Source organism: Pteropus alecto, unplaced genomic scaffold (assembly GCF_000325575.1).
Source record: "Pteropus alecto unplaced genomic scaffold, ASM32557v1 scaffold65, whole genome shotgun sequence".
NCBI lineage: Eukaryota > Metazoa > Chordata > Mammalia > Chiroptera > Pteropodidae > Pteropus > Pteropus alecto.
In genome coordinates this window covers 548,319-575,491 of record NW_006439191.1, presented here as the reverse complement: position 1 = coordinate 575,491, position 27,173 = coordinate 548,319, and the positions used below count along the sequence as shown (strand labels likewise).

Here is a 27,173-nt window from a genome sequence, read left to right as displayed (position 1 = left end):
GTTACCTGAATTTTGTCACTTCAGTTAATTTTGTGTAATACAGTTAACTGTTTTCAAATAATATATGGTATCAAAAATCAGCAGTCTACAATTTGTGCACAACACAAACCCCCAGGCATCCTTCATACGAGTTTTATAAAATTCCTAGTTTTGTAACTAGCAGCCATATTGCGGTTTCCCCCTGCTGAGGAATCATCCTCAGGACTGGCTTCCTGCTCCACACACCTGATTTCCTCCCCAAACGACTGTCCCCTTCCTGATCCTGTTGCCCGGGGAAATCCCTCGTGTCTTTGAACTTCTGCTTAAAAAAAAAAACAACACATCGTTTTAAAGTTTAGAGCAGTTTGACAATTCTGATATACCATTCAGTCTGTAAAAAAGCATCTGGGAAGCATTCCCGAGGATTTAGCATTGGACCTTAAGCAGACTGTGCTCTCCCCGACCCAGCCCTCCAGGCCCTCGCCTGTGGAGCGCCTGCAGGCAAATGCTGAAACAGCTGGACTCCAGTCAGCTCAGCCCTCTGAATGCCTGGAAGTAGTGCGCTCCCACTTCCCGCAACCTGCTGTTCTGGTTACCTTACCTCCGTTCACCTGGATGGAGGTTCCAGCCTCTGAGCAGGTCTCCTGACCAGTCCATTTCCCATCTGCCAACTCAGTCCATTCTTGGGGCCGTTGGCAGTGACTCTTCCAAAGAGACCTAGGAATCCGGGCAGTAGGAAGGCCGGACCCCAGGGTCTTCAAAGCACAGGGCGGGGTCCTGCGAAGTCATTTGCTGGCTTTGCTGTGAGTTCTCCCTTCCGCCCAGATTTCCCTTGTCCCCATTTCTGGTCTGGCGACCTGCTCCTTCGAGGCTCACACCAGCCTTCTGTGGCCCATCCCTGCCACCCAGTGGGTCAAGTGCCACCTTTTCGGACTCCAGGACCAGTGATCACCTCATTCATGGCCTCACATACTATTTCTGAAATGTACACTCTGTTTACTCCTCTGAAGCTGTAACTGCTTAAGAAAGATCTTCCTGGATTCCCCAAAGCTGGCAGGGTCAGTGCTTGGCTTGAAGTGAGTGCTTAATAGAGACCAACAGAGATTTCTTAAACTTGAGAAGCTTTTCATTTTCAACAGAAGCAAAGAAAAAGATGGCGGGTATTTGGATAACCTCTAAGTAAGTGTCGTACACGGAAACCTTGGGCATGAATCCTTATCATGGGCCCTGTACCAAGCTTTTTACATGTGTTATCTTAATTCTCAACACTTCTGTGATGTAGATAGGACTATTCATATCTTTGTTTTGTCGATAACAAGACTGAGGCTTAAAGGAACTGGCCCAAGGTCACACTTCATTTGCGGAGACAGAATCTGATATTCAGACTGTGACTCCAGAATCAAGACGAACGTGCTGCAACATGGCCGGTGTCATGAGCCTAGTCCTGGAACAGGGACGGGGAGAAAAACCCCTGACATAATCCTGTTACCAAATGTGTTCGTTCCACTGTCTTGTTGACCTCTTCCTGTGCGCCAGCGGTTCTGGCTAAATCTGGGGGCGGTTTTTGACTTTTAACGATCTAAAATTTAAAAGGAAAAAATAAACCAGCTTTTTATTGAACATGTTACAGAAAGAGGTTTAGTGAAAAAGACCAAAGCTCTGCTGTCATGATCGCACCCGCGGATTCTTCTTTACTTCCTCAGCTGGGGCAGCAGTGGTGGATGGGGCAGGACCACCAGCCCCTACATTGCAGGTGATGTCCTGCCGAGGTTGGCCAGGGCCTTTACACCTTTACGCGGTTGCTTTAATGAGGGTATTGATCTTACACCTGGTGCAAGACTAGGGATAGACCATGGAATGGGTGAGTGATGGGTGGGCAACTGCCAGGCGGCGTAAACACCAGAGAAGTGAGGGCCTCACCCTAGGAAGGCCTTAGCTTCCTCAGAAGGACTGAGTGCCTAAGCAGAAGTGGAGGAAAGGGCCAATCTAAAATTCTAATTTAAAACATGAATGTTTAAATCTATTGTCAGATTTCATTTCTTTATTCACTGGTTCTATAGGCACCGTGCCAGGCATTGCATTAGGCAGTGAGGATGCAGGCAAAACATCCCAAATTAATGAGCCGATGCTCTAGTGCTAAGATGGGAGCAGAACTGGAGTTTGGTGACAGGACTCAACGCCTAATACAGGAGAGTCCCGGAGCGGAGGGCACACGGTGGCCATCATGGATCAAATGTCAGAACTCCGCCAGACCGTACCCGCAGACTATCGTTTTACCCCGTGTTGGTGTGAGAGAGGTGTCAGCCCCCACACTTTTACGTGAAGAAATGGAGAGATTTTGCAGAGATGATCCTGAGGGCACGCACTGTGAGCCGAGAGCCAGGGCCTGGACGCTGGTCTGTCAAAGCTTAGGCTGCTCCCAGCCGACCTGCCCAGCTGCCTTGGAAGGTCTTTGTTTGGACAAGGTAGCGTATTGTTCCTTGTCTTGCTGGGAAAGGCTTCCATAGGCCTTCGTCACTGGAAAGAAGTTGGGATAGTCTGATGACCTAAGGCTGGGGAGTCCCTGAAAAAAATTCCCTCAGGAACACAAGAGCACTAAACTCCTAAGACCCTCTCGGAATATTCGATTCTGAGACGGGACAAGGATGAGTGTGGCACCTGGCAAGGGAGACAAACGGCGGCGGTAACACCTGGGGGGCGAAGGGGAAAAGGGCAGGATTTGACGAGAGAGGGACATGCAGGCACGATCATGCCGCAGGTAATTTTTGGTTGGAAAGTTAATGACAAGGTAGAGGAAAATGAAGAATGAGGAGCGTCCCCTGAAAAAAGACAGCTTTGATTTTTGCCCAGTTGTGGCTGGGGAAGCTAATAATTGGACCCCACGGAGGGGAATCTTTCAGACCCTGACAAGGAAATCCATCGCTGCCATGTAGAAGGCAGTTGCTGTCACGGGCACGTGTGAATTGGCGCACAGGACCGGAGTGAGGGGTTAAGGACAGTGTCCTAGGGGGTGCGCTCTAACCTGGCCGCGTGGAGGAGTATGAATAGACAGTACCCCTTTTTGGATCTGGGGCGCATACCAGAATTTTCTTCTAAAGGCAGAACCCAAAGAAACACACATAGCTTTCTTATGGAGTCAAGAGTGGACACACACATCCCAGTATCTGTAACCGACGAGAAAGGAAGAGAATGAAAGCTTTGAGGAAAAGGCCTGGAGGAACTGCACGGCCCTCCCTGTTGGGTTCTACTCACAGATCGGCAGCTGGCCGATTCGCAGAGGGTCTCTATGATCCCCTTCCCCCGGTCCGTTATCAAAGGCCGCTGACCTCGGGCCGGGTCAGTAAGACCCAGAACCACCTTTCATTTGCCAAAAAGGGGAAAGACAACCTCGTGTCCAGTTAAGTGGTTTAAGCCTCATATTTTCTTCCCATTTAGTAGCTGAGTTTTTATTTATTTATTTATTTATTTATTTTTGCACGAGGCGGGTGTCTCATTCTGTCCACCAGACGGAGGAGATGGGGGCAGAGGAAACAGCTAAACTAAAATTTCAAAAACCTCCTTAGCCCTTTGGGAACTGAGTTGGTTATTAGCATCTAGCATCCCTGATTCTCTCCCTTCATAGTGACAGATTTCTCCAACTGTGTGTGAGATGCCACGGCTGAGCGCTCAGGTGGGAGCCCCCTGAAGGCCACGTGGACACTGCCCCAGGGGGGGCTCAGCCGCTCCCTGCATTCCTGAGCCCTCGGCTGACTCCTTTCTTAAAAGGATCAGAGACAAGTGTGAACATGTATTAGGAGAATGACTGTCCTATTTCAATTTAGCATCATTACCTCCTTTAAAATTGCACAATGTAAAGTAGGTAATCTTTGCCTCATTTAAAAGAGGAGGAAATCGAGAATCAAAGTTAGGTAACCTGCCTCAAGTTGGCCAGCTTCATCTCTGAAGAGCGGCAGAACCAGAACCCAGGTTTTAACTAGTTTCGTTGTAAGCCCAAGCCCTTGCCACCACACGTGACAGCTCCCCTCAGTTCCCTAGCCCCAAAGAATCTGTTTGTTCGTGTGTGAAATGAGGGCATGGGGCTACAGTGTCCTCCAGATGGAATCCTAGGGTGTCTGCCCTACCACAGCCAGGAGGAATCGGGCGGATATTCTGTGGTGAGGGCGGGTCCCACCCACTTCCCCTCCCTTCCCCACGTTCCAGGGACCAACAGCTGATGCCACGAAGAGCCGTCTCCACGTGCCGCTCAGGCTCACAGCTGTGCTCCCAGAGGAAACAGATGTTGCTCCAGCCCCGCATGGACCCGGCCACCTTGAGGGTGACACTGGCTGTGCGAGTGTGCGGAGTAAATCAACAGCGCAGGCAAGCGGGTAGCAAGAGCTTTAATCTGCACCACGGAATTACACGCTAGGCCACACGAGTCCCTACGACTAAAGAACCATATGTACACGTGAGCCTCCTCGTCCCAGAGACTACTGACCTTGGGGGGGTGTCTGTTTTTCAGCCCGCCGCACGCCCCGCACTGGGCTAGTCTCCTCCTGTGCTGTTAATTCTCACAGTGGTATCATCCTCGTTTTGTAGCCAAGGAAACAAACGAATAGGAAACAACAAGAAACGTGTGGTTTTCCTGACGACGCCACTCTGCCAAGCTTAGTTTAGATCCTCCAGTTGCCATTCTAAGAGAAGCAGACACTTCTCAGTTGGCCCAGTTTGCCAGCAAGAAAGGAGGGTGGACCCCTGGAGATGGGGCGCTCCTGAGCCCCTCAAACACCGACCAGGGGGCGGGCCAGCGATTATTTAAGAAGCCTCTGCTGTAAACCCAGCTGACAGGGCACTGGCCTGTGAGGGGAGCCCTGAGAAGCGAGACCAGCGCTGGAGGAGGCCGCATCTCCTCCAGACATCTCAGAGCAGCGGTGGGGCAGCAAAATGGATTTTCGTGCCCGTGGGCCTGGAGCAGAGGAACTAACTTCTCTAAGCCGGTTTCCTTATCTGTCCTTCTCCCAACTAGGGCTGCTGGGGTGGGATGTGGAGATAACTCATGAAAGGCACTGTCGCCGCCTGGGTTGGGGTGTCCACGGTTACCAGAACTTTAAGCTGTTGGATTCCACCATCTGGGCCAAAGGACAGGCCACAAAACAAAAAGATATGTCACCATTGTCCCAACCATAGCAGTCCATGCTAGCTGCCCAAACTACTGTCTATCTTTTAAAGAAATTTTTAAAATTATGGTGAAAAACACAAAACATAAACTTTATCATCGTGACTATACGTGTGTACGGTTCAGTCCTGTTCAACACACGCACGTCGTTGAACGACCAAGCGCCAGAAGCTCTTCATCTGGCGCAGCTGAGTCTGCACCCGGTGTCCCCCCGCCTCCCAGGCCTGCCAGCCATCCTACTTTGTTTCTATGACTTTGACCTGTTTCTTTTTTTTAAATCAGCAAAACTCTTAACTTTGCACATCAACACACACAACAAACATTCCATGGAAGGCTGTTCTCGCTAGGGAAGCAGAGGCAGGTTTAGTCAGAGGGGGCCACACCCTCCCCAGCCGGGCAATGTTCGGCGCTCCGAGTCCCCCTGCGCTCACAGCTAGAGAGACCCAGTGGGACAGTCACTCAGCCTGTGGACGGGGCTGGCGTTTGTCTCCCAGGGCCACACACCATCGCCCGAGCTCCCAGGCCTGTGGTCCATCATCAGCCACCACGAGAGATGCTACAGCTGATCCCGGTACCTGACATATCTCTGCACTTAGTGTAGCTCATGTCGAGAAGATCTGGTTCTCTAACTACCTGATTTGAATCGATGCTTGTTGTAGGACTGGACTAGCCGCATGAAATTGGGTTTTCAAAATTCAGCCTATGAGTGTGTGTGAGCGTGTGGACATGCCAGGCAGTGAGGCAGGGGTGGGGCCATGGGCGAGTGAAATGGGAAGAGGAAGGAGAGGCGTCTCCTTTCTCCCCACACCTTAACCTCCGACACGACTCACATATGTGTGTCAACACACACACACACACACACACACACAGGATTTTCGGGTCCTATGTGTTCTGGCTTCTGCTTACTCCTCCCCTGCCATTTGTCACAGCTCCCTACTCACTCGCTGGGGTCCAGCCACCATGGGCTTCTCTCTGGCCCAGGCACAAGGACTGCTCTGCCTCAGGGCCTCGGCGGTCCCTCTGCTGGGAACACCAGCCCAGGTCTCTGCAAGGCCAGCGCCTTCTCAGCACTCAGGGCTCGCCTCACATACCATCTCTTTAAAGAAGGCTTCCCTCGCCAAAACTGACCCGAGACGATAATGTGGGTAAAGGCAGCTTATCTGGAAGGTGATCCCTGGAGGGTGATGAAGGAGAGAAGCAAGTCAGAAAAGAAGTCACAGGTAACTGCCACTGTGTGCTGCTGTGACTCCTCACAGACTGGATGGAATGTCCCTTAGAACAGTCCCACCATTGGGAACGGGCTGTTTGCCTTATGGTCATTCATGAAGCCCTATATATGTTCTGTGTATTTTTCTGCATCTGCATTTATAGTGAAAGAGTTTTTAAAAGTCTCTCTGAGGGGTGGGGAAGCTGAGGTGAACATTCACCAACCCCTTTGGGTGCTGGGTTCTCCTGGGGACACTCCAGTCTGCTGGGGAGTGGCAGGGGACAGAGAAAGCCCTTAGGCAGAGCTATCCAGGAAGACTTCTGCACAAGGGGAACTGGGACCTCCAGAGTGGACGCAGAGGACGGGAGGGACACTGACGGGTCTGCCAAGCCCCACCCCCCAGAGATGGCGCACCCGCCTCCGCCTCGCCATTCTCTATCCTAATCCTGGGGAGGAGCCGCTGTGATGCGAAAGACACTTACACTTCAGAGCCCCTCACGGGCGCAGGCCCCGTCCTGGGAGGAGCCCTAGCCATGCGCTGTGGGCTGAACTGTGTCCTCCTAAGACACGTTGAAGCCCTAACCGCCAGTACCTCAGAATGGGCCCTCATTTGACATGGAGTCGTCGTGGATGTCATTAGTTAAGACGAGGTCCCCTAATCCAACATGATGTGTGCTTATAAGACGGCCACGTGAACACAGAGACACGGGGAGAACGCCACATGAAGGCAGACGACTGGACGGACAGGACCGCCAGCCACGCAATGCCTGGGGCTGCCGCGAGCGAGAAGGGCGTGGAACAGATTCTCCCTCAGAGCCCTGGGAAGGAACCAACTCTGCTGACGACACCCTGAACTTGGACTTCTACCCTCCAGAATTGTGAGAGAATTATTTAAGCTACCAAGTTTGTGATACTTTGTTACTGCAGCCTAGGAAATTAATACTCTCTGTATTCACAGGGTGATATGTATTCTTTTTCTAAAAGAAGGTCCCCTAAATAAGCTTCAGGCCTCACCCGACTGGGATCTGCTCCTGCCTAGTCCTGATTTATTTTCTTTGTGGCACATCTCTCTCTCTGAAGTCAACCTATTCGGATGTTTGTTCAGTTCAGTTATAAGCACATCGCGTAGGCCCTGTGAGAGCAGGAACCTTATTTGTCTGTTTGCCGCAGTATCCCCGGCTCTCTGATAGACTTGGCCCATAGTAGGTGTTCACTAAACTTGTTCAACAGTAAATAAACTGCCTGGTCAGACCTAGGCTCCCTTACGTTTAACTGGCTCCCAAGGGGCTTTTGGATATGTGGAACATGGCATGAGGCAGACAATCCTAAAATGGAGTCCAAAGAAGCTGGTTGACAGCCTTCACTTTACAGACTTCCCTAAGTCTACTTCTTGATGAAGAGGGTCGGCTCACAAAACCATTCAGGGTTGGGGAAACTGGAGTGGTGTTAAGGACTCGACGTTTGTGCCCCTCGATATTCGTTTGTTGAGGCCTTAGCTCCCAGCGTGATGGTGGTAGGGGGCAGGGCCTTTAGCAAGTATTAGGATTAGGTGAGGCCATGAGGGTGGGGTCCTCACCATGGGATTAGCGCCCTTATAAGAAGCTTCCTCTCTTTACGCATGCAAAGAAGAGGTCATGTGAGCATCGGGCTGGGTGGTGGCAGCTACAAGCCAAGAGGCCTCAGAATAAAACCTACATTGCTGGCACCTTGATCTTGGACTTCCCAGCCTCTAGCACTGTGAGCAATACATTTCTATGATTTGAGTCGCCCAGTCTGTGTTATTTTGTTATGGCAGCTGGAGCAGACTAAGACAAATGATATCGAACAGTTCACATAAGCCAAGTCCTGGGGATTTTTCCTAACTGCAAAGAAGATGTTTTAAAAAAGAATAAAGACAAAGAAGAAACGTAATGCAACTGGGGCTATGACCCAGCATGCCCTGTGAATGATCAGCCCTCGCCCGGAGTCATGGGCCAAGCTTTAAGAAGGAAAAGCTTTCCAACAATCAGAACAGCCTAAAAGAGGCTGTGGCTGCCTGCAAGGCTGTGAGCCCACCTCCCTGCGAGTGTTTCTCCCAGTAGGTGCTCTCTACGCACAGTGTGGTGCGCCCCCCAGGAAGACAAGGCAAAGGGGTTCTGGCCCCAGGGCCTTGGTGTCAGGTGTCCCTCAACCCTTTCACGTCTTGGAGTCGGTCATTGCAGGAATGAAGGCGGGTGACTAGGAAGGACAGGAGAGGAACACCATGAGACCTTCGTCAAGGGAAGTAACGTTAACATTTGATCAGGGGCAAATATCACCCCAAACCATCTGACCGGAGGAAAACTCAGAGGCGAATGTTCAAAAGATGTTCGCAGAGGCGGTGCTGGGAAGGGAGGCTGTGGATGACGCGTACGCCTTTTTGCTACCTCTCTATGAATGTCTACGAATTCCTTTAGCAACAGGAAAATAAACGGAACGAAACCATCCACGAGTGTGTTAACACGCTGCTCCCACACCTGCCGGTCACTGCACACGTCTCCCCTTACTGTGCTCACCCACAGCCATTACTCCAGGCCTCTCTCCCGTGACTGTGCCCGGCGTGTTCACCCCTGGACCTTGACAATTCTCATAACTGTTCTCTGTTATCTTGAAGTAGAGATTTTCGGTGTGAGGCTTGCTCAACCCTGCCCCTTCGCTGTGGGCAGGGTCCTCCCACTGTCCATGGTCACTTTCTTCATCCGTAAACCGAGGATAATAGTCTCACTCGCCTCCCAGGTTATTGTGAAATCGAATGAGTCAACATGTGTCAGGGCAAGTGGCTCACAACTGGAAATGCCCTGTGGTGATGATCTCAGCCTCGTGGTGATGATCTGAGAGACAATCAGGCCTGTGGATGCTCTGACTGTTCTGCACACCGCACCCTACTCCCGCAGAGAGATTAGGGGACACCATACCTCAGATGGAGCTGGGACAGGCGCGATGCAGCAACGCTCTGCCCTGGGGAGGCTCCCCATAGAGCGAGGAGGACAGATGTGTCATTACAAGACTATCTACCTGGCCTCTTAGGAGGCCTGAAATTGCCTCCTCAGGAGCTACTTATCAACAGGAAGAAGCTGACCAGGAGTTATTATTTTTCATATGGTTCTGATGAAGAAGCTGGTAGAATGTTCTGGGACAGTGGCAGAGCTGGGAGAAAATGCCGGTACCTTTCCCCCTTGGACTGACTGGCATGAAGTCTCATGGCCAGAGTGAGCAGATGCCGAGGAACGGCAGCTTTTTCCCTACACTCCGCCCTCGCGGAATGTGCAGAAGTCACCCCACTGTCCCCACTGCCCAGCACTTTCTCCTCCCAAGCCCTGCAGGCTCACTCTCACTTGCTTTCCTAATCTGTCCATGCAAAATAACTACCCACCTGCAGACCCACACACTGGGCGTTCCCCAGTCCTCACCCTACTTTTTCTTTACATATTTACCAGTTGCGATATTTGCCGTGTGTATGTATTCACAAGTACACAAGTACTCGGATTTATTGACTCGCTCCCCTCCCCTCCCCGCCATCCCCGGGAAAAGCTCGTGGCGCAGGGACTTTGTTTTGGCTGAGAGCTACATTTCCAGCAAGTAGCACTAAACCTGGCTCACAGCTGCCAGTCGACAAATATTTGCTGAACAAATTAATAAAATCTCTCCTCTCATGCTACTGCCTTCTGGTTTCTAATTTCAAGTTATAAGTGGACTATGGACTGCAAATTACCATATCTATCGTGCCCTGATGCCGATTTAAAAATCATTAGACTCACCTTAACATGAACTTGGCTTAACCTTAATCTGCCATCTGAACCTGTTACAGGCCCCAAGTGAAACTAATCTAGAATCCCTCAAGATTTGAGACCTAAAGTAATTCCAGGCTGTGGCCACGCCATCCTGAACAAGCCCAATCCCGTCTGATCTCGGAGGCTAAGCAGGGTTGGGCCTGGTTAGTACTTGGATGGGAGACCACCTAGGAAGACCAGGTGCTGTAGGTGTAAAAAATAAAAATAAAAAATAAGAGATTGTAAGCTGACAAGGTCCTTGCAATCTGTGAGGTCAACCAAGGGTTGCCTCGCTTGAAAAAAATAAAAAGTAATTCCAAAAGTTTTTTTTTTTTTCAGCCTTATTACAGCGGTAAGAAGGGCTCCTGGCATTTGTCCCTGTCCTCGTTGTTGCTAATCACACAAATGTCCTTGCCTCGCTCGATCAGTACTACTTCTGAACTTCAAAATGCCTCTCTCCAGCTCAGAAGCAGCAGGTCGGAAAAAAAAAAAAAAAAGATCCGGTAAGGTTCCGCTGGGGTAAATTTTAATTTTAATGTGTTAACTCACCAAACAGCCAGCGGATTAAACTTGGTTGCAGGGGAATAAAAAGCAGGAGGGGTGGATGGTGTAGAGACAGAAAGCGCTGTTTTGTTTTTGATGCGAAACAACTCTCAACACAGATTTCATCTGGAGAAAGAGGCAGGCACCGGCGCCCGCGTCCTGGAAGGAAAGCCCATTTCTCAGTGAGTCAGGGCTGGCAGGGGGCCAGCACCCCCAGTTTTTGCTTTTGCTTTTGCTTTCTGCTTGACGGAGGCTTTCCCCAGTCACAGAAAATTATCTTGATAATTCGGAGCCTCATCACTTCTTCCTCAGCCAATTATTTCAGTTCGAAGCCGTTTTTCCCAAAAGTAACCCCCGACTCCTTAAACATGTTTTTGTTATGAAATATGTCATAAATACAGAAAAGAGTCTACGAGGTCTATGTATAGTTTGAGGAATCATAATAGAAACAGAATAAGAGAGCGAAACGGGAGGTGTCAGTCAAAGGTATAAAGTCTCCTTATACAAAGTCAGTCCTAGCGCGCTCTGCACAGCACCGTGCCTGCGGCTGCCACCACTGCGTTGTCGTCAGCTGACCCTGGTGAGGGGCTGAGGGGCAGCGACCCCGACACAGTTGAAAATCCACATATAACTTTTGCCTCTCCAAAAACTTAACTATTAATACCTTACTGCTGACCAAGAACCTAAACAGTTGATTAACACCTATTTTGTCTATGTATCATATACTATATTCTTATAGTATAAAAAATATAGTATTAAAAGCTAGAGAAAAAATATTAGAAAATCATGAGAAAAAAGTTAGTTTTTATTGAAAACAAAATCCACGTATAAATTCAAACTCACGTTATTCAAGGGTCAGCTGTATTTAGAACTTCGCTAAGAGGGTAGATCTTATGTCAAGTGTTCTTATCACATAACCAAAAAATTAACTAAGGAGGCAGGAGGAAACGCCTCCAAATCCATCAAGTTGTATACATTAAGTACAGCTTTCTGTGTGCCAATCCTACCTCAATAAACTGTCACAAAAAAGAAAGCAGCAGAACAAGTACCACGGAGGACCCCAGGGTCGCCTCCGCACAGAACCTCCTTGCTCCTCAGAGGTAACCACTGCTCTGACTTCGTTTGTCACTCCCTTGCATTTCTTTTCAACTGTCTTACCTATGTGCAGATCTCTAAAAAAAAGCTTTTGTTTCATTCTGAAAAGCTGAGCAGCAAGTCCAAACCTCATTTTGCAGAGCAAGGGTGACAATGCCATTAGACACACACCTCCCCAGGGCAGCCTGAGCAGGGTCTGGCTTCAGCTTCCCTGAGTCTTCTCTGGGTCCCCTCGGAGGGCATGTAGCACCGCGTGAACAAGGTGCTACTTGTCTAGCAGAAACATGGTCAAAAGAAAGTGGGCCTCTCTATCTCTTCCGCCTCCAGATTCACCCTGGCTGTCGGAAGTTGAAACAGATATGTCTGAGGTGAAATCAGTGTCCCCAGGTGCTCTGAGAAGTAAGGTGTTCACCTCTTCTGTGAATAGACAGAACCAGCCAAGTACAGATAAGAAGTGGGCCAGGCACACCTTGAACCTTCTGTCTCCGTGTTCAAAAGCTTGCAGGAGGGCAGTCGGTTGCCATGTGACTATAACTCTTAACATGTGTGTTTTCTGAGTCACTGCTGCAGTCTGGACTGGCTGCCCTCTTGGTCTAGGGCAGAGCTGTCTTCCCGGAGAGCTCCAGTATCCTCCCTTCCATCCCCTCTATCCTACATCTTCCATTTCTCCCTAAGTTTATCCTCCCTCATTTTGGTGGAGCACATCCTTTGACAGTTTTGTCAGAAAGGGCGAAAGAGTTAAAAATGGACAAGACTGCTTGCAGACAATTGGCCGGGGGGTCTCCAGCTGCCCCAGGCCCACCTCTCCTCTCTGAGGGCCTCCTGAAAGACAGCCCACCAGCTGGGATGTTCTGATCTGGACTCAGAAAGTGTCAAAATGGACAGTCTCAGAAAACTAGGAGGGTCAAGAATTGAGCCTGGAAGAACCTCGGCTAGCCCTGGTGCCCTCAGAAAGCCCTTAAGAGGTAAACAGAAAATCCCAAGGCTCTGGGCGCAGGCACAGATAAGGGTGTGTGTGTCTAACATGCAACCAGAATTTTAAGGCCCGGAACCTAGACATTAGACCTGGGCGACGGAGCTCCTATCGTAGCATTTTAGCTTTATAGGGTAGTGCTAGTTGTTTTGGGTGCTAAGGAGGCTGGGGGTGCAAGAGGCAGCGTGTCCGCATCTCTGCTCTTCCCTCTCCAGGAGCTAACTAGAGATGCCTGTTTTTCACAGCTTCAGAATTTACTGACTGGCTACTGTGTAGAGGTTTCTAATTGCTTGAGTCCAACTAAAAGAAATGTTATCCACTGCTTAGTAAAGAGTATTCTTACTCTATGTCACACTAGTTAATGAAGGCAGGCGTTTTAGTAGTTCCCCAGGGGACATGACACAGAAGTCCACTTTCTGCCACAGAAGCTGGTAGGATGTGGGAGGACCATGGCTTTAGAGTTAAGACAGTCCTGAGTTTGAATTCCCAGATGCCACGTATTAATTGTGTCCAAGGGTCAGTTGCTTAACTTCTCTGAGCCTCAGTTTTCTCAAAGATAAAACGAATACGCTCTACGTCTCGGTTTTGATGTTAGTAAGACATGTTTGTAAGTCCACCTTCTTCCGCCATCCATGTCACCTGGCAACAATGATGAAGCCAGACATTTTATATTAAAGCACAGATGCTCCAAACCTGTGTCATGCAAGGTGTAAAATTAAAACACGCACGAATAATTTCATTTTTAATTGATGAATCAAAGCTGGACTACAAACTGAGTTTAGCAATAAAGGGTTCGAGAATCCGATCATTACTTCAACATCCACATTCTTAGGGAGCTGAGAATAATAAAAAAGACAACTGAAAAAAGCAGACACGAAGTAGGTGCTCAAAAAGTGTTTGTTGAATTCATTAGCTTTTGATTCCTTTTTCAGGTAGGGCTTAATTTAAAAAACGTATTTCCTCATATACTACAAAGAACATTTCCACAGTTCCCCGAACTATGCTACTGCCCTCATCCAGTCTCTTCACTTCTAAAGTCCTCTGTTATCATGAAACTCATCTAGCTTTCCGCGAACATTTATGCCAATGGAACATCCTGGAGCCTCAAAGAAGACCCATTGTCCACTGACCAGGCTCGCCGTTGGTCAGCCCAAGTGGGAGAACAGGTTTTCCTGTCTGTGCAAAAGGAGAAGGTAATTAGTATTTCTGTTGTAATAAATATATATAATCTCCTCTTCAAAGCTTTTGTTCTAGAGAATGCTCGTGCAGGCCAGCTCTTGGAAACAGTTTCCACTGAAGGCCTCACGCATACTCAGGGGCTCCTCAGCCAGGGAGAAGGGATTGCTAAGGGCAGGAACCAGATGCCAGAGGAAGCCCCGCCTCCAAAGCTTAGGTCTCTCCTCAGAGAACCGCGAAGTCCCTGCGGTAGATGCTTGGGGTGGAAACGTTAAACCTCCATCAAATGTCCCCCATGTTAACATGCTCTGTGCCATAAGGCGATTCCATTGTGCAATTAAAGTTATTTTGTTCTTGTTATACGCCAAGGGCTACAGGTGTCAAAATGAATAGGGACTCTGCCACCGAGAGGCTCAGCCTGCTTCAACAGAGCTGAGCTAAGGTAAGAGCCAAAGTCCAGGTCAGCACAAAACGCATGTTGACAGAAAGCAAAGGAAGGGATTGAGCAAAACTTCTCAGAAAGTGGCATTTCAAACCCGGGAGCAGGCCCTGGGTACGGGTGGTGGCGGGGGTGGCATTCCAGGTGCTCGGAGCACTGGGAGCAAAGGCTGAAGGAACGTGGCATTTCCCTGGAATGGCAATAAATCCAGTCGGGGGGCGGGGAGGGGGCAGGACAGGTGCCAAAGGTGGGTTGACAGCAGATTACAAAAGTCCACGTGTTACTAGACTGCTGAGTTTAGGCTACTGAAGAATGTTAAGCTGAGCACTTTGGAAAGGCAAAGTATTGGTTTTAGTGTGTAAGAGACTGGAACAGATTAGGCTAATTTTATGAAAGGTGTTGATGGCCTGAACTAGGTCAGTGCCTGTGAAAACAATGCAAGAGACATAAGTCAGAAATATTTCTACATGAGTGACTGATCACTAATCAGAACTGACGAGGACTTTGAATCCTAGCCTGGGTGACGAGAACTGTGGGAAGAAGATCAAGCGTCAACACAGATGGGGAACGAAGGTAAACACGTTCTGCTTTGAGTTTTTCCATCTTGAGACTTCCTATGGTCTCGGAAGACAGAAGGTCGATGGCTGTGACATCACATGGACTTTTTACCTCCACACCTAAGAAGGTTCTTATGAAGGAACTTTGCCGAGTCTCTCCCTCCACTCGGGGCAAGGATTATCTGCCAGCGCAGGCAGAGTGCACCATCAACAGGCTGTCCGGGGACGTTCCAGAAGATCATTTCAATGTTCCCTTCATTCTTAATCATCGATCTCTAGCACGATCCAGATTTGCTTTTTCTTTTGGAGTTGCTTCTTCGGGATCCTATAGTACCCTCCTCTTCATGCCTGTCCGTTTGTGCCCTGTGAACTCCTTGAAAAAAAGGACTCTTATTTACCTGATTTGCTTTGAGCTATTATTACTTTCTCCATTTTATCAATACCACCTTAAAAGTAAAATAAAACATTTTCTAGAGTGAGGAGGAGTTTTGGAAAGAAAAAAACTAGGTAACCAAACCCATCTACACATCCTCAGAACATACTGTGAGCAGCACTGTAAATGAGGAAGGGGATTAAATACGATGCAAATTAAACCCTTCAGAAAGTATCCGCTAGGGACTCATCAGAGGTACCCAGAGGCCAGCATGAAGGGGCTCCCGACTGGCCTGGGGCAATCTGAACACCACATAACGGTAGTAATGGGTTAACACACTAAAAACATAGTAATACCTGGATGTGATGAGGAATGGGGTATTTACACTGTTTCCAAGTACCTCCCCACAAAATACATATGAATTACAAAGGAAGAGCCTGATTTTATAGTGTACACAATAACCTTGGCACAATCGCTTGGCACAATCACCTTAACCAAGTGACCAAAGTGAATATCAGTAACGGGCACATCGAAAACACATGCCTCTAGACAGGATGCAATGAGAACACAGCTTCGCTTCCTGATATTCCTCCCAAAGATGCATGACTTGAATCCCACTGAGGACACCTCAGACAACTCCACGCCGAAGGCGGTCCGCAAGGTAACTGGCCTGTAATCTTCAAAAGTGGTAAAAGTCAAGACAGAGGAGCCGTTCTGGACTGTAAGGAAATTACAGAGAAAAAGCAAGTAATTGCAAAAGCTAATCCTAACCGGATCCTTTTGTCATCAAGGGCATTACTAGGACAACTGGATAAACTGGAATGGAAACCTCAGGAGGAGCTGGCAGCAATGACTACTGCCAATTTCCTGATTCTGATGGCTGGTTATGCAGGGGAATATCCTGGTGTGCAGAAAACAGACATGAAAACATTTGGGGGTGACAGGGCAGCAGGTTGGCAATTTACTCTCAGGTGTTCAAGGAAAAAAAGTTCTTTTACTGTAATGAACTTTTCGATGATACAGTCAAGACTGTTTGAAAATAAACATTTATTTTAAAAAAAGTATCAGTTATTTTATTTCAGCAGTTTAAATTGGTTTCTTTTTCTTTAAGATGAGTAGGATGTTTCCACACAAGGTTGGCCAGATGGAAAGAAATCTTCAGCTTCGGCTTGGCCTCATTAATTTGAGAATGAAACACTCCCAGGAGACCACATTGGTGTCAGGCTGAAAGTGACAGCCCAGAGCGTGTGGGCTTCTGTGCCACTGACGCAGTGACCCTCCGAGGGCTGCCGCTGAAGTCACTGGCTGAGGGCCTGCCTCAGAGCTTCATACATCATTTGGTCCTGAGAAGAGGGGAGAAGACAGACATAGAGCTGGCCTCAGTTATGGGCTGAATTATGTCCTCCCCAATTCATATGCTGAAGTCCTAACCCCCAGGACCTCAGAGGGACTGTACTGGGAGACAGGGCCTTGAAAGGGGCAATTAAGTTGAAATGAAGTCATTAGGGTGGGCTCTACCTCACCCTGACTGGTGTCTTCATAAGAAGAGGTGATTAAGACACAGACATGCACAGAGGGACGACCATGTTAAGACACAGAAAGAAGACAGTCATCTTTGAGGAGAGGCCCCACAAGGAACCAACCCGGCCAACACCTGGCCCTCGGCCTCCGGCCTCCAGAATGCTGTTCGAGCCGCCCCGTCGGTGGTTCTCCAGAATGGCGGCCCGACCAGACGACGCAGAGCGCGGGCCTCCCCGCCCCGCACCTCCGTTCCGCACACACTCCCTTCTCCAGGGAGTGCCTGTGACGCTCATAACTGTTGGCTAAAGTCTGCCCTCACAATCAGGTGAAAAAATTCTTATCTAATTAGTGAAGAAAACAGAATTCTAAAGTGCTGAGTCCAGGGGAATGAGAGGCAAAAGCAGAGGCTTCTCATGCAAGATGAACATCTGTCAGAAGCTGCCAGCGTCGTCCAGCGGCGCTGTCCCGCTGCGCGCCCCAGGCCGACGCTGGGGCAGTCTCACTCCGACACTAGTCGCTCCACTCCCAGGTGTTTATCCCAGAAACACTCGCAGCGTGCTGTCTTTTCTAAATCCAACTTTGTTATTCTTTTGGATAGATCAAATGTTTACACGACTAAAACATACATAAACAGTTCTAAAGTGAAAAGGGATCTTTCATATTCAGCCCCCAATTACTGTATCATTCGTTCTGTGTTTATGGGCAAATTCTAATATTCATTATTTTTCCCTCTTTTTAATACAAATGGTAGCTTATCATACACATGATCCCTGCTTTTTTCCTTTACACAATATATTTAGGAGGTACTCTCCAGTCTTTTAAAGTAGTTACATCGGAATTCATTATATGATCATTCGGAGTTTCTATCTTCAGCTATTATACACAATGCTCCATGTAATAATTTTATATTGATGTGTATTTCTGAGGATAAATCCATATAAAGGAATTGCTGGGTCAACTTCTGTTGTGATTATAATTCGGTCCATCAAAAGGGCTGTACAGATTGACACCTCGCTAGCTGCAAATGAAAGCAACTGTTTTGACATTTCCTGGCCGACAGTGTGAAATCAAGTTTTGAGATTTCTGCCAATTAATGGGTAAAAAGTAGTATCTTAGTCGCTTTTCTTTTATTATCAGTAAGTTAAGAATTTTTCTATATGCTTACAAGTTCATTTCCTTTTCTGTGAAGGGTCTGTTCATATTTTTGTCCATTTCTCTATTAGGATGTTGGTTTTTTTCTTACCAATTTCTAATCATTCTTTTATGTAATATGACCTGCAATTATTTTTCCTATTTGGTCACTTGTCCTTTAACAATGTTTTATAATGCAGAAATTTTTATTCTTATGTATCAGGTTCTTTAGTCTTTTCATTTACAGTTATTGGTCTGTGTAAAGAGTAGAAAAGGAATTTCAATTTGATGTTATAGAAAAACTTCCCTATTTTTTCCTAGTACTTTTATGGTCTTAATTTTATATTTAAATATTTGATCCATTTGGAATGTATCCTGGGATACAGTATGAACTATGAATCCAACTTTAATTTTTTGAGATAGCTTCCCAGTTTTCCCAATATTAATCACCGAATAGTCCATCTTTCTGTCCCTGGTATGGAGAATATTATACACTTTGTATTGTTGGTATAAATTATGTTTATATTCAGGTCCATTCCTGAACTTTCTAATCTGTTCCATTTGTTCGTCAGTCAACTCATGTACCACTACCACAATGTTTTCATTATTGAGGCTTTTGAAAAATATATGTTTTTTTAAGCCCCACCCCCTAGATTGATCTTTTTACAATTTTCCTGGCTGTTCCAGTTTGCTTATTTTTTTCTATATCAACTTTAGATCACCCCTAACTGGTCCCCAAAACAAAAATAAGTAAAAATTAAAACACGAAACTGAAGAGTAGAGACATTAAAATAATTTTAAACAATACCAAGCAGCCTTAGGACTAAAGTCGCTTCTTTGCCTACTAGCCTGGGGAAAGTCAAATAAAGGAGATTGTCTTGTACTGCCATAAGGAACAAGAAATAAGTCTGACCACAACGATCTCTGACTCCTAGCCTGAGAGAACTTAAGACTTGACGGAAGAAAGAGAGATGAGGGATAGTTTATAAACATTTACAGAAACTCAGCTAACCTCATGGAAATGAGCAGTGTTATCTTCTTTCACATGCATAATGTTTTTGACTTTTAAAAAGTGAGTTTACCACCATTATATTTTATTCTGATGATAATCCTGTGACAGATAAAGGCAGATCAGATGTTATCTCTAACAACTCAGAATACTGAAACAGAGAAAGGGCGAATTTTCCATTCAAGGAGAACCATTTCCTGGACTGCACTCAATGTTTACCCCTGGTTTGGAAGATGAATTAAAACAAACAAACAAACAAACAAAAAACCCACTTCTATACACTTATTTCATTGACTTTTCAAGTACCTATCAAACAGTTTTTTTCTTTTCTTTTTTTTAGGCGAGGCAAGTCTTGGTTGACCTCACAGAATGCAAGGACCTTCAGTTTACAATCCTTTATTTTTTAATTTTTTACGCATACAGCACTTACTCTTTCTAGGTGGTCTCCCATCCAACTACTAACCAGGCCCGACTCTGCTTAGCTTCTGAGATCAGACAGGATCGGGCTTGTACAGGGTAGCATGGCCGTAAACTTAAACAGTTTCAAAGGTGAATATAAAATAGGTATTAGTGAAATGCTCAATTCTGAAATAGGATAAAAGGGTCTCTGTATATCAGCATCACTGCTAAACAATAAATGCCTTGTTTGTAATGAGATTAAAGCAATTCCCTTTTTATAGTAAAATAACTTTTTAAATTATCAAACAATATTTATTGTAGAACTATTAGAAAATAAAGAATAGCAGGAAAAAAACCTCCAAATTAATCCTTAATTTCCAGAGATAACTATTGTTACTATTTTGGTATTCCAGACTTTTTAAATTATTATTTTTTAAATATTAAATTTTTGAATAGGTAATACATTCACATGGTTCAAAATTCAAATAGGATGAAAAGTCAACTTTCACATCTCTGTCTTCCAGTCACCCCGTTTCTCTCCCCACACCTTATTAGTTTCATAATTATTTTATCACGGACAGTAAAAATGCCAGACAAGGAAAGTGGTCTCTTTACCCTGATGTTATGGCTTATTTTTTAAAAGATCAAACAAAGTAATCATCAGCTCAGTCATCTGGTTTATTTATTTGAGATTCATACTATGCCTATTTCCAAAAGGGAACTATAACTTCTTATTCACTAGAGTAGTATCCAGAAATCAAATATTTAAGATTTAAAGATTTATGACTACCAAAGATATTAAAAAGAATACACCAGAATCAAGGAGCATCACTAAGACATACGTGTAAGCCTTCCAAAGGATGTTCCCAAAAGGATTAAAAAATTCTACAATGTCTGGAATCATAGGTTCAGATCTGTTTTTAATAGAATCCATTACATTGCCTTTGTCATGCAGTTGACACCTTCTAATAAGCAAAAGGTACTTGCAAACCATTTTCTAGCATCAATGGAGCTGGGTGACCAGGTTAACATGTATCTATGTGTATACATCTACGGTGATGCTTACCATACAACTCTTAATTGCTCAAAAGGTTAGGAACCACATCTTATGTGATAAATCTTGGGAGTCTAGCACAGTGTCTGACTTATATGTACAGGAGGTCCATGACAAATGTTTTTGTATGGATGGAAGAATGAGATCTTAGGAAAACCCATTATCATACCAGGGGTATGGGGGACTCTGACTTGGGAGGGTTTTCTCTCATAAATGTCAATGTGACAGAAATAATCAGGCAAATGGATGAACCATATAATCCGGACCACGAAGAAAAGAATCAAAGTGCTTTGGTCGGTGGGTTAATAAAAATGAACAAGCTAATAAATCAGGAGTGTTTCTATGGTGTGGCTTTAATAAAGGAAGAAAGAAAAAATATATAATTTATGTCTGAGTGCAGTTGTCTTCCTGACAGTGGGACAATGCCACAGCAGGCAGAGAGAAAGGGCTATAACTTGAGACAAATACCTGAGTAAATAACCTCAAGGTGTCAACACTTATTAAACCTAGCCTCAGGTCTCTGGTGAGCAGTTAATACTGAAAAAAAAAAAAAACCAAACTAGCAAAATAAGTTATGCTCTATTGGTCTGTGAAGTGACACATACTGGACAAGAGCATTTATTTTCATTGAAGTGAGAAAATAAAGAATAACACTATTGAGAAGAACATGTCTATAGTCTGAGAAGCAACTGGCAAAAAGAGTCTGACCTTATTTGCTGGGATATCTGTCACAAACTGCCAGTCTACTACTATGTCTTCTTCGAGCCACAAAAGGACAGAGCCTCTCACTAGAAATCAGGACAAGGCAGGGATCTTCGGACGAAGCCCAGGGGCTTAGTGCCAAAGGGGGAGTGGATGAGGAACACAGGCAGAGACTCGGAGGAGAACGTCACTCACTGTTCCCTCCTTCCACCCTCAACTAATGACTTTAGCACAGCTTTAAACTGTGAAAGACCAGAAACAGAACTAGAACCAGAAAAAAGGTAATGAGCCTCCAATAAAAATAATATATACTGGTTTCAAATTTACCTGCAAAAAGTAAGCTAAGGTGATAAAGTGAAGATTTAATCCTTAATTATCACAGCTGCAGCAAAGATGAAAACGTGGCAAAACTGAGCAATTAGGTCAGTTTTCAAACTTTGCATGACATATTTATAGCCATCTGTAGTAAAATAAACACGGAAGCTCTTCAAAATTATGGCAAGCAAACATAAACAAATATGCTTCTAGAAAACTGAAGTGATCTTTTTAGAGGTAAAAAAAGTAAGAGTGTGACAAATAAGGAGCTATCTAAAGTCAGTATATAAAAACCAAATGAATTTCTATATATTAGTATCAATTAGAAAACAAAATTTAAAAAAAATTACAAATAACATCAAAAAATAGAAATTGCTTAGAAATAGTTTCATGACAGATGTGTAAGATTTGTACACAAAATATTACTGAAAGAAATCAAATGGGTCTCATAAGTTTTTTTAAAATGAGTAACTTTATAAAAGAGAAAGTGAATGAATCTAAATAAATGGATATATTGAGTTCACAGATTGGAAAACTCAGTATTTTTAAGATGTCTGCTCTCCCAGCTGATGTACAGATTCAATGCAATCCCATTCAAAGTCCCAGCAGCCTTCTTTTGCAGACATGATAAGCTGATCATAAATTTTATATGGAAATGCAAAGGGCCTAAAATAGACAAAACAATTTTGAGAAAAGGAAAAACAATTTGGAGGACTTACACTACCTGTTTTCAAGACATGTCTCTATAATAATCAAGACAGAGGCAAAAAAGGTAGAGTGATGTAAAAGTTTATATTTAGATCAATGGAACAGAATGGAGTGCAGGGATTCGTGCATCTATGATCAACTGTTCTCCAAAAAGAGGTCATGGTAATTCAATGAGAGGAAAGTCTCCTTAATATACAGGGCCAGAGTAACTACACAGACGTATAGAAAAAAGTAATCATGACCCCTGTTCACCATCGAATTCAAATATTAATTTGAAATTTGAAATGGATCATAGACATTTACGTAAAAACTTAAACTATAAAATCTCTAGGAAAAAAAGAAAATTTTTGCAAATTTGGGATAGTCAAGATTTCATATGATAGAAGCACACAAACTATAAAAAAAAAATTTATAAACTAGACTTCATCTAAATTTAAAACTCGTTTTTCAAAAGGTGCTTTTAGAAAACAAAAAGAAACCACAGAGTAGGAGCAAATATCCAGCACACGTATATCAGATGAAAGGCCTCCATTCAGGATAAAGTAAGAATTTGCGCAACTTAATGAAAGAAACAACTCAATTTCTTAAGAGAGAAAGATGAGGACGCTTGATATCCAAATAACCAATAAGCATATGAAAATACACTCAACATTTTAGTCATTAGGAAATGCAAACTGAAACCACAATGGGATACTATTTCACATCCAGTAGAATGGCTAAAAGTAAAAGACTGATCATACTTGAGTGTTGGTGAGAGAATGGAGCAAAGAGGAACTCCTCATAAAATGCAAAATGAAACAGCCACTTTGGAAAAGAGGCTGGCAGTTGCCTATAAAGTTAAATGTACACCTACCACAAGAGCCAGCAATTCCTCTCCTGGTTATTTACTGAAGAGAAATAAAAACACACGTGTACATGTATGTACGTATGTACATACACACTCCCCCGCCTCCCCCGAGCACCTTTATTCATTAAAGCCCAGAACTGGACACAGCCAAGGTGCCTGCCAACAGGTGAAAGGCTAAACACACTGTGGTAAACGCAGGTAATGGAAAGCTACTCAGCAAGAGAAAGGGCCAGCCGACTGGAAAACACGACATGGATGAATCTCAAAAACATTACCCTGAGCAAAAGCAGCCAGACACAAATGAGAATAAATTGTATGATTCCTTTTATTCCAAGTTCTAAAACAAAGTGAGAGGATGATGATGGAAGTCAGCTCAGTGGCTACCTGAGGGGCGTTGGTAAAGGGACCGATGACTACGAAAGAACATAAGGAACTTTCTGAGGTGATGAATATGTTCTATATATTGACTGTGGTGCCGGAAGGATTTATTAAAACTTATGGAACTGTACTTGTACATTAAAAAAAGTAAGGTTAGAAGATGGGAGTGGCAAATATGGAGCTATGCCAATATGTCCTCATTCTTGAAAGGCCTCAAAACTAGGGCTGTTGGTAAGAAATAATTTCAAATTAAAAACAAAATTTTAAAGACTGTATCTCTGGAAAGAAACATATCACTCTCGTTGATCAGAAGGAAAAGTGCCAGTAATGTTAACTGTCAAACTATTTGTGGTTTAAATTAATAAGACAGTGTTTTATTCAAAGATGTTCAATAAAATGAAAACATTTCCTCTAGTATATAAAGATGCCTAAGCGGTCGAGGTAGACTTCTGTTTCTCCGAACATGGTGTAAAATGCAGTCTGGGTTCGGGAGCCTCTTATCTTCCTCCAGCTGAATACAAAGGAAGTCACGTGCCTAAAAGTTACCACCACCAGCCCGAGTCCCTTAAGGGGTTATCTCAGTTAACCGAGAGTCAACTAACTCAGGACTTTAGACCAAGATTGGAGGCACTGAAACACTGCAATCCATTTCATATAACTGGACTTTGACTTAAGAGTTTTCAATCAATAATCATAATGAGAAATACTGAGCCTGGGGTGATAAAGGGCTAAAGATTTAAAGAAGTTTTAGTCTGGACCGTAATCAGGTTCTCAAGGCTAAGGCATATCGTAACTTCTAGGAGTCCTGAGACAAAAGGAATCCAAGTGACCAAAACGTAACACGACGGCACCCAATCCAGATATTCCTTAGGGCTGGCTGTTGTTCCCTGGCAGCTCTCTGTGTCATAGTTACCTGGCTTCACTTAAGAGCAACCATTTTAACTTGTTACAAACAGAATACCCCAACACAGTAAGAAACATGTAAAATTTGACATTTTACGTGCGGAAAAGTCAGTGATTTTTTGAACCCTTCTCTGACCTCATGGTGAAAATATTTTACTTGCTTGAAACGTATGGTTAAGTCCCTAGAATTCAGTTTGGGTACTCTTAGCTCCAAGAATATAAGAAGCTATTGGTTTAAAAGGGTGGAGTAAGTCAAATACTACTTGAATGAGACTGATTAAAAGTATGATTTCACTTATATGTGGAATCTAAGAAACAAAAAGAACAAACTAATCAAAAACAGACTCACAAATATAGTGGACAATTTGGTGACAGACAGGGGAGGGGGGTTGGGGGGCCGGGAGAATGGGGTGAAGGATTAAAGAAGTACAAATCAGTAGTTGATAGTTGGGCATGAGGATGGGGAGCACGGCAGAGGGAGTGCAATTAGCATGAATATGATGGCCAGGTGGAGGGCCAGGTGGAGGGCCAGGGGAGGGAGGGAGCGATTGGGGGATCCTGTTATGAACAATATAGATGTCTAACCAATGTACTGTATACTTGAAACTAATTTAAATAAATAAATTTATTTAAAAAAACAAACAAACAAAAAAAAGCCCTGAGATGGGAAACAGGCATCAACAGGTCATTCTCTCTCTGTGCTTCAGTCTGGAAGCAACGTGCAAAATTAAACTCTCTCACAAAGGTAGCCATTTTGCTTGTTTTCAAGAGTTCATATCTAGTGGTCTCAATTCTATTCTCTTTTCTCTATATGTTTAAGAGCATTTCTTACCTTTTTTGATATAGATGATTTTACTTTCTTGAAAGCTTCTTCAAAGTGCTTCTGACTAATCTTGAGTTCACCTGTGGAGCAAATGCACGAATATATGCTAACTGTGATTTATAACTTAGTTTCTCCTGAGAGACTCTCAAGCATTCAAATGCAATGCTGAGGACATTTGTGATGACGCTCGTTCTATTCTTTTCCAGAACAAAATTCAAAGCAGACATAGTCTGCTCATCAGATTGTTTTAGACCTTTTTTCTTTGTAATGTGCATATTCTTGACCATATTTAATTTTGCATAAGTGCTTTACTTTATAATATCATACATTTTAGTACAATTCCTCTCTCGCCAAGCAATCAAAACAGTTTATTTTGGGGAAAGTTATATAAAAAAGTACTTGGCTCATATTTAGTTAGAGAGGGACCATTATCCCTTTTCTTTAAAAAAAACCAAACAGTCCATACATTTTATTTATTCCGCACTCCCCCCCCACACACAGCTTTACTGATACTGATATACGACATATGAAAGCTTAAGGTAAGCAACATGATGATATGATACATACATATATTGCGAAATGATTCCACGATAAGGTTAGTTAACACCTCTGTCCCCTCATGCAATTATTTTTTGTGTGGTAGTAACTTTTACGATCTACTCTCTTAACAACTTTCAAGTATAAAACACAGTACTGTTAGTTACAGTCACCATGCAGTACACATTAGACACTTTGAACTTACTCATAGCAGGAAGCTTATACCCTTTGACCAACATCTATTTCCTCTAACCTCTGCTCATCAGATTTGAATGCAGTACCACTCAAAGAGCCCTATCACTCATAAACAGATGACCCTTTGTAGGCTCTCTGTGCATTGTTTACCTTAATTTAATGGAGATATTTATGAAGAAGAACTAGAATTGTTCTCTTTTAAGGTAATTCAAATATATTTAACTAGGAACGGGAAGTAGAATAACTTAAGAATACATACACATAACCAGATATTATAGTGTTATATTATAACATATACTATATAGATAATATCACAATACCGGATTAGAAGGGGGTTCTGATTTTTTATAAGGTTATGCCATTACATAAGTAAGAGAAATCAAATAACTAAATGTTAAGGCATGGTTTAGAATGTTAATATGGCAACTTACATGATGACAATTTATATTTAAAATGGTCAACTTTCTACATAGACATTAGGATAGAATATTTACCTAAAAATAAAACAAAATGTGTAGTTCAACATGGCAAACAGAAGTTGAATGGCATTTCAGTTTCAGTAAGATACCAATGCAAAGTCTCAAAGGACAGACAGCTGGAAATGTCAATAGTATCAAAGCAGGGCTATTAAAATTTGTTCTCTGTTTGTAAGATAACATCCAAACAGAATTATTAGTAGCAGCCAATATACGTACAGAAACCTGTTAACTTTTAGTGACAAAACAAATTCCCAGCTAGTCATAGGCTCCATCTCTCAGAGAGCATAATACCACACATGATGTTTATAAGATATTCTAATTTTACTAATTGTAGCCTATCTATTTGTAAAAGGAATTTAAAACAGCTCACAATAAAAGGAGTTCAGATAACTGACCTTTAAAATTAAACAACAAAAAACTCGGGGACTTCATAATGATGTGTGCTGACAAATCTAAGCTAAGGATATGTTGTTTTAACTGTAAACAAAATTTAGCTCTAAGATTCTTGGTGGCCAAAGAAAAAAAGGAAATCCATACAAATAAAAAAAGACATCTTTTGAAAATCTACTGAATAAAAGGCGATCAATATAGACTTGAACTTCAGATAAAGCACAGGTCGAGAGGACAAGGTAGGTCTTCTGAGGAGGGTATCCTCCAAGTACTGTGAAGAAAGCAGCCATAAATGACAACTGATGAAAGAATTGTCAGAGGAACCAAGTCAAGTGAAGGCTGTTCCTGTAGGTGGTATGGTTGGAATGCTGGTCACAAATCAATCTTTTTTAGCCACACACACCCAAATTGTACAAACAAAGACACTGTCAGATGTGGAGAATGGTGCAGAGCTGTTGAGAGGGCCTCAAAGTGTCACATGATGATGTACATGGATT

At 44.1% G+C, this 27,173-nt stretch overlaps 1 protein-coding gene and 1 pseudogene across 2 annotated transcripts in view; one reads left to right on the top strand and one right to left on the bottom strand.

Annotated features, from left to right (window-relative positions):
- The first annotated feature begins 10,223 nt into the window (after positions 1-10,223).
- On the top strand, positions 10,224-10,342 carry LOC112483300 (annotated as a pseudogene).
- A 5,917-nt stretch (positions 10,343-16,259) lies between these two features.
- NVL (nuclear VCP-like) overlaps positions 16,260-27,173 on the bottom strand; it is a 65,855-nt gene continuing 54,941 nt past the window's right edge. For both annotated transcript variants that reach the window (XM_006916204.3, XM_006916205.3), the window contains 2 exons: positions 25,085-25,155; positions 16,260-16,628 (listed from right to left, as the gene is read on the bottom strand). In XM_006916204.3, coding sequence (XP_006916266.1) covers positions 16,584-16,628; positions 25,085-25,155 — 116 coding nt within the window. In that variant the 3' untranslated portion in view covers positions 16,260-16,583. The remainder of the gene's footprint in view (positions 16,629-25,084; positions 25,156-27,173) is intronic.